The following is a 14,400-nucleotide window of genomic DNA, read 5'->3' as shown; positions in this document are numbered from 1 at the left end:
CCTATTGTGTTGGTGGGGACCAAAGTTCCTGTATCACAGGTTTAAAGGGGCACGTGCTTGCCACAACACCCCAATTTCTAAAAATATCTTCAGCTGAGAAGTCTTTAAATACATCAATTGTTTTCAGCCAATGGATAGTTTTTATAGTCACTCAGTCGCTCATACAATTTCCTCCTTGGATCTAGCCTTGCTTTTGAAAATTCTGTTGTTTCTTCTTCCAAAATTGACCAAAGCATCACTGCTCTTGTAGCTCTCCACATAATTCTTCCCTGCTTCTTTGGTGCCTGAAAAAATTTGGGTCAAAGAGGCCTACAACATCCGGGGGAGGAGTCCACCCGCAATCAAAGAGAGAAGAGAACCAAGACCAAATAAAGGATGCAAACGGACAGGAAATCAAATTATCAATAGATGTGTGATCGTCTCACCAACTCCCAAGCAGAGGCTACAAACATGGGGTGAAAGGCATTGATGTGGCCGTTTCCTTTGCAGCTAATCCAGGGTATTGATTTTTTGGAATACCACCTCCCAGAAGAAAACCCTAATTTTTTAAGGCACAAGGCTATACCAAACCACCTCTGTTGGAAAGTTTCTCACAAGGTTAGATGACTGTAGGAGGATATCAAAGAAAGATTAACAAGTGAAAAAAGCTGGAGAAGGAAGGTTTCCAAATTTTTCTATCCAAACAAGATTGGCCTAGGTGAATTGACTCAAGTAGATCAACAAGTTTATCAACCATTCCCATTGCTGATTCCCTTAACCCTCTCCTCAAATCCAAATCCCAAGAGTTATCAATAAACACCAAGGAAATCACTTTCCTTTTATTTTCTGAAATAGAATAAATGGAAGGGAATCTATCTCTAAGGGACCTTTCTCCAACCCAAAAACATCCCAGAAGAGCACTTTGTTACCGGCACAGACATCATATTTGAAGAGAGGAAGCACAGTGGGCAATATACCATGAATAGCTTTACAAGGAGAACAACAAGAAGCCCTAGGGTCAAGACCTGCACCCTAACCATTGTCTGCCAATCCATGTATACTTACAACCACTCTACTCCAAAGTCTATCATGCTCCAACGGCAACCTCCACAGCCATTTTCCCAACAAGGTTGTATTTCTCAATCTAATGTTACCTAATCCTAGGGACCCATCATCTCTAGTCCTGGAAACTATCTCCCACTTCACTAGATGATTTTTTCTGGAATCCTCCGGTTCCTACAATAAATCGCCCATGATCTTCTCCAGTTGATTTGCCACTTTTATTGGTATTTTGAAGGTTGACAGAAAGTACACCAGTAAATTGGCTAACGTGGATTTGATCAAAGTTATTCTACCCCAAGATAGAGAAGTGACACGAGGAGATACAACCCTTCACCCGTTTACACCACCTTTCTCCAAAGCCCATATGATTGAGAATTTCTAGCAAAAAGTCCCAATCCACCATGTCATAAGCCTTTTCTATGTCTAATTTACAAACCAACCCCCTTCCTTTTTTCCTCTTTCTATATTCAATACAGTCATTGGCAATGAGAATTTGATTTAGTTTAATAATGTCTATTTTATAATGATAATCTCAAAAAATTAATATAAGTATTTTATAACACAATGTACAAAACTTCTTGGTGATTAGGCAAGGCAAGCCTCCAAGGGCGCCTTGTCACCTAGGCATCACCTTGACAACTATGACTCAGGGTTTCTTGATGATGGAGAACCATAGACTGATGTTTGATGAAGGGAATCAATACAATTTAGATCGCCTCCTTTGCTCTAGTTATCAAGACCTATTTCAGATTTTTTGGGGATGATATGAATATTTTGAATTTTAATTATATTGATACATTACTGCCCATGTCAGAAAGTTTTTGTTAGAGGTCTATTTTATATGTTTGGTGGCATGGCCTTGATCTCCTTGGTCTGAAAAGTACGGGTATTGATCAAAGATGGCCCAAGAGTCTTCTACATCAAGATCTACCTTTGTTTACACGCTTATCATGAGTGGTCTCTGTCTGTGAAAGCCTATATTGGTGGACGAGCAAAACTTGAATATCCAACTGGGAAAACTAAGAGACTAGATGACAATAATCCTAATCAGAAGATGCAAAGCAGGAAAACATGATTATTATGTCATGGTCATGGAATTCAATGACCCCACAAATTAGTTGTAGATTAATGTTTTTGGAGACAGGGGCCCAAATTTGGGAAAGGGTGAATAAAATATATTCTTAGGAGAAGAATGAGGCTCAGGGCAGAAAGTTTCCATCTTATGCAGGATATATCCAATCTTTGACAAGGGGAAGATGAGTGTGCCTACATATTACGCCACTTTACAAGCATCATGGGAAGAATTGGATCATTATAGAATAATCCATTGGAGGGATTCAAAGGATGTAGAACAGTATTAGACACTGAAGAATTAGGATAGAGTGTTTGAATTTTCTAAGCAATTGGATCCAAAATTTGAGGTTATCAAGATGCAGTTACTTGGTGGGAAATCTTCAAAATTTATTAGAGTGATGCTGTTCTTACTTCTTGTTTTCCAATAAATCACATACCATTGTCTACTCTTGGTGGGAAATCTCCCTTCTCTATCTTATTTCCTTCCATTTCTCCTTTTAGTCTTCCTCCCCAAGTGTTTCATTATGTATGATTTGTGCATAAGTTTGGTCCAGGTCTAGATAAACTTGATGCTGGGGTTGTAAAGTGTATTATTCTTAGTTACTCTTGTACTCAAAAGGACTATAAGTGTTACATCCCTACACTTCATAAGTTGTTTGTGTTCCTAGATGTTACCCTTTTTAGACCCTATCCTTCTTTTCTGAGAAAGAGTCATGTTCTGAAATCTTGGATGCTCTTCATCTTCCTAATCTGGCTGAATCTGTCAATGTTCTTGTGGAGCCTGCATGGCCAACAATTCATAAAGTGTACTCCAAGCAAGAGGCTGGTGCTCTAGCTCTTGCTTCCGCAACTCCATCATCCTCACCATCCCCAAATCTATCTAACTTAGATCTTCCCATTTCTCTTCACAAAGGTAAGCATACTTATGCTAGTCATCCTATTTGATTCTATGATTCCTTTGCTCACTGTATTTTTTTTATGATAAGTAACCTCAAATTTTATTAATCAAAGACTTGAAAGCAATACAAAATTTACAATCAACCCTCAGAGAAGCAATAATGCAATCTCTCAACCAGAAAACACATTTGAGCCCAATGCAATTGGTTTCTACTCACCCCTTAGTTAAGGCATCTGCCATCCCATTTGCCTATCTCCTCACCAATTGTACCCTCAGATTGATGTTTCCAGTGAGCCCTTTGCTCACTGTAGGAAAACTTAACTTTTTTTTAATGTTTCTAGAGAAGGGTATTTTTGCAATTTCTGCTATTTTAAACACATAAGCATAAACAAAGGATGGACCAATCCCCAAGGCATCCAATCCTCTCAACTCTCTTCGTCTTTGTTCCAACTCTTCTCTCTTTTTCTCTTCTCTCTTCTCATTGTTTTCTATATTATTCTCTTAACCTATTTAGCAGCAATCGTAATATGGTATCAGAGCCATAGTAGGATCAAAGGGCTCAGTGTTTATTCCTTAAGAGTAGTTGTCGGTATTGAAAAAGAGAGTTGAGAATAGGACTGGATGCCTTAGGGATTGGCATGACCCCACAATACTGTTCAGCATGATTGGACTAAACATGTGAAAGATGATAGACATCTCATAAAAGTGTAGACAGAAATTGGATCTACTTTTTTTATCAGCAGAGAATAAATTTTATTTTATTAAAGTGGAATATAGGAGTGATTAATACAACTTGAAGACAGGAGCGTTATTCCCTACTTACAAACCCATATTACATGGATGCCCAAAACAATTGCAGCCTCATAACCCCTTGTTTGGCAAGGGAGTCAGCTAACCCACTTGCACTCCTTCTAACCCACTTAAAATCAGCCTCTATTTAGTTTGCAATCTTTTCCACTTCTCTTAGCATTCACTGAAGGGTCCAAGGAATATGCCTGTTGGATTTTGCCCATGAAATAACTACTTGTGAATCTCCTTCCACCCTAACCATCCCAAATCCCAGGTTTTTTGGTAGCCTGATACCTTGCAGTAGAGCCAACAGTTCAGCCTTCAAAGAGTTTCCCAAACCGATTGGCCCTGAAAACATGGCCAAGATCTTCCTCTTGGAATTTCTGATTACCCCTCCTATTCCAGCCATACTTGGGTTTCCAAAGGAGCTCCCATCAAAATTCACCTTAACTTTGTTGCCTTCCGGGGGTTTCCATTCCAACCTAACTCTGTCTTTTACTCTTGATGACTGCGCTATTTCGGTCCAGGCCCTTAGAAAATCAGTGATTGAGAAGGTTTTGAAAGAAATGAGATCTACTCACCATATGTCAAGACAATAGAACAATTAGCCAATTTTTTACCAAGGGGCTCATAAAAAAGAAGTTTGATATTGTACTGAGCAAGTTGAGTAAGATAGATATCTATGTTCCACTTGAGGAGTGGATTTTTGAAATTTAGCTTTTGCTTTTCACTAATGTTTGTAGAGAAGGGTATTTTTGAAATTTTAGTTAGTTTAAACAACTAAGAATAAATAAAGGGTGGGGCAATCTCTAAAGCATCCAACCCTATTCTCAACTCTCTTCTTTGTTGCAACTCTTCTCCCTCTCTTTCTCCTCTCTCTTCCCATTGTTTTGTATCTTATTATTATTCTCTTAATCTATTAACATAGCAGCAACCCTAATATTCACGTATCTCTTACCATCAGAAATTTGTTTGTCTTCTTTCCTCTATACATTATACTTTCTTTCTAGCTTAAAGCTGGAAAGAATTTTCTAGTTGAAGACCTAACTCCTCCAAATTCTGCAACATATTGAATTTTCCTATTACAACTCAAAAGATGCATTCATACTTAAGCTTATTATACACCAGCTTTCTAATGAGTTAATGCATTAACTGTTCTGGGGAGAAACCTCAAATTATGTAATAGTGATTTTTATGAAACTATAACTCAGGTTTACAATAACACATGCTGAAATGAAAATGGAAACAAAATGTGATAGTAGATCCCTTACAGAGCTCAGTCAGAGGAATGACACTTGCTCGGTTACAATTGCATATTGACTCAAAAGTCATAGGAAACTCTACTATCCATTAAGTTAATAAAGGTTATGTTACTGCTGAAAAAAGCTAACGCAAACATTAATAGAAAGGTCTCCTTTATATTCCATCAGTAAGAAAGCCTAACAGTTCTTAAGCTTTGCTTTAATGTCCACCTTTGCTATTTGTCTATTTCTTGTAAACTGATCAAGTTATCTGAACCTCTGTGATCTGTTGCTGATAAAAAGAAAACCAGGGAAAGAAAAAAAAAATCATCTGAATCTTGTAAGAGGCTTTACTTTCCAAAGAAAAAAAATTATCATTTATGTTTACAATGTCATTTATGGCTAATAGTGTTAAGAAATAAATCTCATTACCACTGGCGTTCCTTTTCCTGCACCATTTTCCTACAAAGCACAGCCTTTTTGTCCATGACTTGGATTAAAGCAGGATGTCAAAGATTTCATAAAGGTAAGTTCACTTTAACCAAGTTATTCTATAATCTATATGCAAATAAAAGATACACAAATGAAGGTCAATGCATGATGGCTGCGAAAGAGCCATCATGGCTAAAGATTGTGAACTCTCCATAACTTCTGAAGCAAATGCTCACAATGCTAGTGATAAAAAAGAAGCAAGATAGAAACCCCTGAAGATGATCAAAAGGAAGAATGTACCAATAAAGGAGGTTAAATTGAATCCAACGATATGGACCAAGAAAATGGAAATTCTGGGTATAAAAGGTGGATTGGTAACCCACTTCAAACTATTTTTGTTCACATAAATCAACATCCATCACACATATAATGTCTACGAAGTGATTAGATGTAAACCTCTTCTACCAACAGATACAGTGAGCTTTCTTACAATTAGTTTCAAAACTAATATTATCCAATGAAAGCATTTACTATTAAGTGAACAGGGATCCTTATAAGTGACAGAAAATTACTAAAACACAGTCTTTTCTTATTATCAATATTTTTTAACGAATAAAAGTGAGTTCATAAGAGTATTACAAAGAATGAATACAAGAAAGTTACAAATTTCTTTCATTCTTTACCTATTAGTCCTTTTTTTATTTAGTTTAATGATGCACTAATAGCATGGTGTAACTCAGATTTTGACGATGCACTTAAGCTTTGTCCAAAGCAATTCTGACAGTATAGGATGCTCATGGTACATGATCTTACCTGCAAACGCAAGAGGCCACACTCATTCCCCTGATCAAGAGGACGTTGCACTAAGCTCTGCCAATAGCTCTTGATTGAAAATGGTTCAAACCTTAAGAAAGACATGAGAGAGTACAAATCAAATGATCCATTCTGAATGGGTGTCCCTGTAACAACCCATCTCCTCTTAGCCTTGAGTTCTATGACAGCTTGACTCTGTCGGGCCGCCACATTTTTTATTAAGTGCGCTTCATCCAAAATAACTCTCCACCATTCTATCAATGTCATTGGTGAATGATAATCATGGGCTTCAGTAGCCAGTGTACTATAAGTTGTCAAAACAATATCATACTTCTGAAGCTCTTCAGGATCTCTAGTACGTTCCCCATAATACATGTATACTTTCAAGCTTCCAGGTCTAGTATGCTCTTGTAGCTGTGTTACCCACGTTGAAAATACTGATGGAGGACAGATAACTAATGTTGTTCTTGGGCCAAAAACAGTAGAAAATCTATCCTGTCCACCCTTTGGTGTTCCGTTCCCTTTGTTACCCAAATCAGAACTATTTAATTTACGCTTCTTACGTGAAACTGTAGCTTTCTTACCCGATTTCCCCTTCTTAGACTTCTTAACAACAGACAATCTGTCCTCGTCTTCTTCTGAGTTATCTATATCTCCAGTAGCAGTATCAACTGAAGAAGCTAGGTTAGCATCCGGTCTATTAGTAGCAATTAGAGAGAGTAACGTTAGGGTCTTACCCAATCCCATCTCGTCAGCAAAAATCCCCCCATTCAGCGGCTCTGGTCGCTTATCGGTCCGATAATTTGTCAAGATATTGACATAGTCTCCACCTTTCTCTTCCCAAAACGGCGGCAACTCGAGAGAATTCTCCCTTTGAACCAACCACCACAACCCTTCCTTCTGATGCAAGAGCAACTTGGCTGTGATAATCTCCTTGGGCGGCTCCAACATTTCCATTTTTCCCTTCCTGTTCTCACCAGCATCCACCAACTTAAAAATCTCGTCAATATCCCGTTTCTCCTTCTTAGTTTTCTTTTCTTTAACAATTACAGCCTCCGACAGTGCAAAAGAAGGACTCGGATCAGAAATTAGCTGCAACCCACCACGCGAAATGCTGTCCCGAACAAGCTGAAAGTTTTCAACGCGAGCAAAGATGTGGATTTGGCAAGGGAGTTTGTACCGGTTTTTGCTCCCGGGAATGTTGGGTACGATGCCCTCAACGGCGATGAGTTGGGCGTCAAGGAGAGGAGAAAGAACACCAGCCGAGGATCGATCAATGTGTCCGACCTGGATTGTTCGGGTATTGAGCACCTTAATAGCGTTGGAGTCGTAAGGGTTGAGGGGTTCTCGAACCAGACCTACCATCTCCCGTCCGCTGATCCTACCGGTGTAGTACTGAAGACCGACGATGTTGGCGATCACAAAACCCACCATGTAAGTCTCATAGCTTGAAGAAGCAACAGAGGGAGAGGGAGAATCTTGAACTTCTGCTTCATCTTCCATTTGGGGTTCTCGCCACTGTTCAAGATTCATGAACAAGGCCACAGGGTCTAGTCCTTCCATGGAGAAAACCAGAATCGCTCTGGTTTGAAAGAGATGCCTAGCCCAGATGGGTTTAAATTTTTAACGAAGAATGATGCGTAGTTTACCGAGTAAAGAAAGACTCACAGAGAGTTTATTTACAGTAGTCGGTGCCCGGGGGAGCGAACTGAGAAGGTCTCTCTCACTCTCTGATGACCGTTTTCTCCTCTTCTTTTGAAATGAATGGTGTCGAAATTTAGTTTTTTCAAGAATAAATCAGCCGTTGGATTAGAATAATACCCTCACTGACTTGCACTGGTGTTGGTATATGGTAAGATATTTTTGTAAAATAAATTATCATCCATGATCCATTATTTCAATGGTAGTACCAGTTACGTGGCTTAGGACTCGGAGTACGAGTAATGAGCTGGACGTACTGTGTGGATGTCACGTCAGGATCTAGAGAAGTAGAGAGTGTACAGTGGAAAGTTTGGTGGGACCTTGCTCCGTAAAATCTACGGCATTTGATTCCTCCATTTGGATCACTGGAGTAGATTTGGAGTTGAATTTCATTTCTACCTCAGTTCATTTCCCAATTCCCATCACTGAAAAGTAAATAACCATTTCGATATCATTTCGGATTCTACTTTATCTGAGAATTCATGTCATTTCGCAATTCCAGTTTTGTTGCCATTTCCAAAATTCAAAATGAAATGGTTCCACCTGAAGCAAAGTGGAAAAGAAAAAAGTGGGATTTCGGTTTCACCCCAGGCCCCACACGACCCAATATTGGGCCTAATGGCTGGCCCATATTGAGTTCACAGTTAACACGGATGGGCCTTTCCCTTTCGGGTTTGAGCACTTTAAACCGTAATAACCAATTAACCATATAGGACCTCTATATCCGTGGGGGGTCCAGGGGCTGATCTACTAGTGTCTCTCTTATGGACGTGGGCATTCAAATCTAACCATGTCTGCACTCAACTAGGTTAGATTGTGGTAATCAAGGAGGGTTCGAACTTCGGAGTAGCTATGGAGATGGAGAGGTATTTCATATGAATCCACATAAAGCTCTTGGAATGGTGGTTTCATTAAATCTGTGGTTGGCTTGATAGAAATTAAGAAAGTTGAGGGAAACACTAGAATGTTGTAATGCTGAAGGTCATTGATTATTCCAAAGTTTTCTTTTTTCCTTTTACCTTTTTCTTTAAAGCCCTAAACTTATTCATCATCTTGTCTTCTTCCCTAAGGGTGCATTTGTTTGGTATGCATGAATAAAACTCCTAGATGAGGCAGGGGTTTTATAGTTTATGATGATTTTTATCACATTTTCTGTTTATCCATTTTTTTAAATATATAATTTGCATCATTTTATGTAACTTTTCTGTAATCTCTTGTTTTTCTGAAAAATATATTTTCTACAATTTTTGCTTCTGTTTTTGTTTATTTAAATATATATATATATATATATATATATATATATATATATATATATATATATATTTTTTTTTTTTCTATCAATTTCTGTTTTTTTTTTGACATATACAAGTTTCTGCATTTTCTTCAAACTTCAGTAACTTTTATATTTTCCTATATTTTTTTTTCATTTCAGTGTTCTTCTATAATTTCAAGTGTTTTATAATTATTTTTTTTTGTTTTTCTGCAATTTCTATTTTCTTCAATTTCATACTTTTCTTTAATTTTTGCATATTTTTCTAAAAATTTTATTTTATTTTTTGTATTTTCTGATTTTCCTGCAAATTTCTGCAATTTTTGTTGTTCTGCATGAAAATATATATTGTTTACCATCTTTTGTGTGGGTTGTGACATGGGTGGCAAATGGGTTATTGGATCAATATGGGTTGGTTGATACTCAACCCACGCCCAACCCATCCCCATTTGCCATCCCTATTGGATAGAATACCCCTCATGGGCTTTGGACTATTGGACTCATTTAACAGCCCTAGTTGTAAGCCCAAAAAAAAAAGTGACGAGGGCTTTAGACTTGGTACAGGGAGATGAATTTGGCCATGCTGATCACAATAAAAAATCCCTTTATGAGAAGAAGATATATGGGTCCAGGTTTTAAAAACCAAGCATCATGATGATTGATGACATACCAATTTGAAATTTGACCAAGAGTTCTGTCCACGTGAAAAACAAGACACCCGTGCTTGATTCCTATATACAATGCAAAGGCAAAGTGGAACAAGTCACAATTAAAAGGATGATAGTTAGAAAAGGTCAAGATTTGTTTATTCCACACACAAAAAGGAATGAGATGATGAGAAACTGGAGTTATTGTTTAACCTTTAATGTGAGGAATTGGACATGTTAACGTGCACTCTAAACCACAGAGCTATGTGGGATAAACCCGTAAGTAATAAATAGTTACATTCTCATTGTCAAATCAAGCTTTGTCATTTCTTAGCTACACACACAACCATCTTGTTTATGACATTTATTAAGTAGATGTGGGATGGAAAGTCCCAAGTACCACTTTATTTTTCATCTGTTAATGTCAAGACTTTTACACATTAATGATGGAGATAATAATATATATTTTCCTGGACAAGAAATAGAAATCCATAGATATCTATTTTTATACTGCTTGATGTAAACAATAAAGCATCAGGCTAACAAGAATGAGAACACATGTTCCCATCAGAGCAGCTTTTTTGAGCATAAGGTTGCATTTGGTAAGAGTGAAAATGCACAAGCACAACTAAATTTGTACTTTGGTTTAGTTTTGCAAGTATTTGGTATAAAAATACATTTATGTACTGAAAATGACAGCAATTATGAATTTTAAGATATGTTTTCATTCGAAATGGATGTAAACTTTGCATTCAAAGTTGCTCAATATAAAAAAAAAAATGGATTCCAGTCTTAGAATTCATGTTTGTGTTGATTACAACCAAAACCATTTGATAAGAATATAAAATTTATCAATGCAAAACTAAACCAGCTTTATATTTTTATGAACCTTACTAATTTATATTTATGATCTTACGAAATGCCCCAAATAGCTATGACCAACATTAGATAATGAAGGAGTTTGAGCACTCCATAGATGGACGTGAAATCAAGTTAAAATTCAAGCCTTAATACACATGTTGGTCATAGCTATTTGGGGCCTAGTGAATAAAAAGTAAACTCTTGTAGCATTTGCCTTCTTGGTATTCAGTTTTCTCCTGCAGTATGCAGGCCTTTCTCCTATCCTTAGTAGGGTTTTGTGAACCCCATCTTCTTTCCTCTGCCTCCACCCTAGTGCCACCCCTTTCCTTCCCCTCCTCCTTTCATCTTCTTCCATGGAAGACACTAACCTTCTAAGAGATCTCTTCCGTGTATTAATTCCTAAATTACCGTCCCTGATTGAAGCTTCGTTAGATGATGTGCTCTCTAGTGAGTCATGGAGAAAAATGCTAGTGTTTAAAGTTCTTACTGATAGACCATTCAAACCTATTGGTTTAAAGGAAATGGTAGCACGGTCTTGGAAGATTGACGTATATGAAATCTCAGATTTCTCTTCTAACACTTTTAGGGCTAACTTTCCTAGCAGCTTCGAACGTGATCAGATATTTGATAAGGGACCTTGGCCTTTTGATAATGATCTCATCTTAATTACTACAGAAAGGTGCAAAGGATACCAGTCCCTCTAATTATTCTCTCGAAAAAAGCCGACTTTTGGATTCATCTTTATGGGTCGCCAGTTGAATATTTGAATGTTAAGGTTGTTATGAAGATTGAAATGGAGATCGATAAACCTTTTGAACCTGCACCCCACCTTGTTAGGAAATGGAGTGAATACACAAGGATGTGTGTCTCCTTGGATTGCACGACTCCTCTGGCGCAAGAAGTTCCTTTTCAAATCAGAGTCTAGTATGAAAGATGTTGGGAATAAGCCTGCTATCTCACAATAGCTAAACAACACATAATCTGAACTGAAGCAAAGTAATTTTCATTCCCTCTTTGTGCAATTAAATGAGCATGCAAGCCATAAATGAGCATGCAAGCCAAACAATATCAACCAAATAGAAAAAAAAATATGCAATAACAAGAGCACAATTCACAAATAAAGACATAAGATTTTAACGTGAAAAACCCTCTAAAACGAAGGGAAAAACCACAAACAACTAGCCACTTAAAATTTCCACTAATAAATTTAATGGGATACAACAAAGTTCTTCTCTAGTAGTGAAATTAGAGAAAGTCAGCATCAACTATTCACCCAAGAAGGGTGGATTTCATCACATATTACCAAATAAATCAAAGACAAAAATAAATCTCACCAAAATGATAATAGAGAAGAGAAATAGCAAATCAAACCAGTAGATATGCAGCTTGAGGCGCCATTGACTGCATACTAAAATCCCAAGACGATTGGAGAAAGGATCACTGCACAAGTTTGTATTCTTCACCCATGAGAACTCAAAACTTCTCTTCTTCTTTCCCCCCCCCCCCTCTCTCTCTCTCTCTCTCTCTCTCTCTCTTGTTTTCGGTGGTAGGCTTCACCGAAGAGTTCAGTTCGCAGAAGTTTTTTTTTTTCTTTTAATGCTCCTCAATTTCTCTCGCATGCAAAGTCGAAGAGGCGACCTTTATGAGTCTTTTTGACTTCCAACTCCCCTGCCTCTCTTTTCTTTTTCTTTTTCTTTTTTTTTTTGTGGGCCCTCCACATGGGAAGGGTGCCCAACCAACAAAAGACTCCCAAGATTTTGCACCTTTTGTGCTAGATTGGGACATGAATCACAAGGATGTGAGGTGAAACATAAACTTTTGGTTTAGATAGATGAATGCACCGACCAAGAAACTAGGCATCGATAGACTTTTGGCCTTGATGCTGGACAAGATTACCATGGATCTACGTGTTCTTCCAATGGCCCACCCTCGACCTAACACTTCTCAGCAAGTTAAGACACTAGAGATCAAGAAGAACTACCCCACTCATCGGAACTCCGACAATAGCAGCATGAACCCGATGGTTTAGTTACTTCCAACAAGACAACCTTGATTAACGGAGTTACACTTGACGTTTCGGGTGGAAACTCCACTATAACAGGCAAGTTACCACCTTCCTCTCAAGCGCATAATTCAGATAAGATTTTAGTAGTTGTCAATGTGGGATTCTATTATTGATTACCATGAGTAGAGTTCAGTTCTTGGGGCTCTTATTGGGGACCTCAATGCAATCATTAACAATAAGGAAAAATATCAAGGCTCCATGATTTCTATTAGTCAAACAAAGAATTTTCTTGATTTTATAAATAGATGTTGTCTTCTTGATATTGGCTTCCAAGGCCTGGCTTATACTTGGACCAATAGACTGTCTGCTCATCTCTTAGCTAGAGAGAGAGGCTCGATAAAATGCTAGACCAACCCTCTTGGCTTGCTTGGTTTCCAAAGGCAACAATTAAGCATCTACTAGCTCTTGGTAGTGATCACGACCCTATACTCTACAACTTGACTGGCTTCAATAGAAAGTTTAAGCCCATTCCAAGGTTTGAGGCAATCTGGACTACATTTGAAGATTACCCAAGTACTCTCCATCAGTTTTGGACTTCTGATGAAGGCTTATTTCTGCATAAGTGCAAACGGGGCAAACTTCATCTCAATAAATGGTACCACTCTAAGCTTCAATTCAAGACAAAAATCAAAGAGATCAAATCCCAAATTGCTGAAATTGAATGCACTGATTTGACTCCCTTACCAATTACTAAGGACTACAAGTTAATAACGGAACTTGAGCAATGGTATGACAAAGAGGAATTGTACTAGAAACAGCGCTCCAAATGTAATTGGCTTCATCATGGAGATAAAAATACACATTTCTTTCACATGTCAACCACTAATCGTCGAAGAAAAAGTGGAACCTACTAGCTCAAAGATCAAATAGGTGCTTGGAACTCAGACCCAAAGGTAATTGAACAGTCCATTTTGTCTTATTATTGTGGTCTTTTCACTGCTATCAACCCCTCTTATTCTGGGATGGCAGACCACTTGGTGACCTCTTCTATCTCAATTAAAGAAAATGAGGCTCTTTGCACTTCCCCCAATGATGCTGAAATTAAGGAGGTTCTTCTTAATATGGCACCCCTCAAAGCACCAGGTCTAGATGGACTTCATGCCCTCTTTTACCAAAATGGATGGGATATTGTGAGATCTGATCTGTGTCATTTTATTTGTAGTTTGTTTGCCAATCCATCTCTTATTTCTTCAGTGAATAGTACCCACATTGTTTTCATCCCAAGAATGGACAATGTTGAATTTGCTTCAGATTTTTGGCCTATTAGACTCTCAAATATTTCTTACAAAATAGTGGCTAAAATAATTGCTAATATATTAAGACCTATTTTGTCAATAATTATATCACCTTATCAGAATGCCTTCACACACAGAAGGCAAATACTAGACAATTCTGTGGTTTATTTATTCTATGAATGCTTGTAAAATAGGAGGGGCACACTTTGTGATGAAAATTGATTTATCTAAAGCTTATGACCGAGTTGATTGGGATTTTTCAATTCATTGTTTGAGTTTACTTGGCTTCTCTCTGTAGTGTTGTCCTTTGATCCAGGCTTGTTTGGCCTTAAG

At 37.8% G+C, this 14,400-nt stretch overlaps 1 protein-coding gene across 2 annotated transcripts in view; it reads right to left on the bottom strand.

Annotated features, from left to right (window-relative positions):
* LOC148845403 (DNA/RNA helicase protein) overlaps positions 1 to 12,390 on the bottom strand; it is a 28,488-nt gene extending 16,098 nt beyond the window's left edge. The window contains exons 1-3 of one of the 2 annotated variants that reach the window (XM_088956257.1): positions 12,139 to 12,390; positions 9,930 to 9,990; positions 6,289 to 8,414 (exon numbers count right to left, since the gene is read on the bottom strand). In XM_088956257.1, the coding sequence (XP_088812383.1) occupies positions 6,289 to 7,851 (1,563 nt within the window). In that variant the 5' untranslated portion in view covers positions 7,852 to 8,414; positions 9,930 to 9,990; positions 12,139 to 12,390. Of the gene's footprint in view, positions 1 to 6,288; positions 8,415 to 9,929; positions 9,991 to 12,138 lie in introns of those variants that run through there. The other variant, XM_088956258.1, reaches the window with a different exon arrangement.
* Positions 12,391 to 14,400: the final 2,010 nt, after the last annotated feature.

Source organism: Nelumbo lutea, chromosome 7 (assembly GCF_056320005.1).
Source record: "Nelumbo lutea isolate HS-2025 chromosome 7, American lotus-T2T, whole genome shotgun sequence".
Classification (NCBI taxonomy): Eukaryota; Viridiplantae; Streptophyta; class Magnoliopsida; order Proteales; family Nelumbonaceae; genus Nelumbo; species Nelumbo lutea.
Note: the sequence above shows the minus strand (reverse complement) of the source record. Positions and strands in the feature narration are given on the sequence as shown.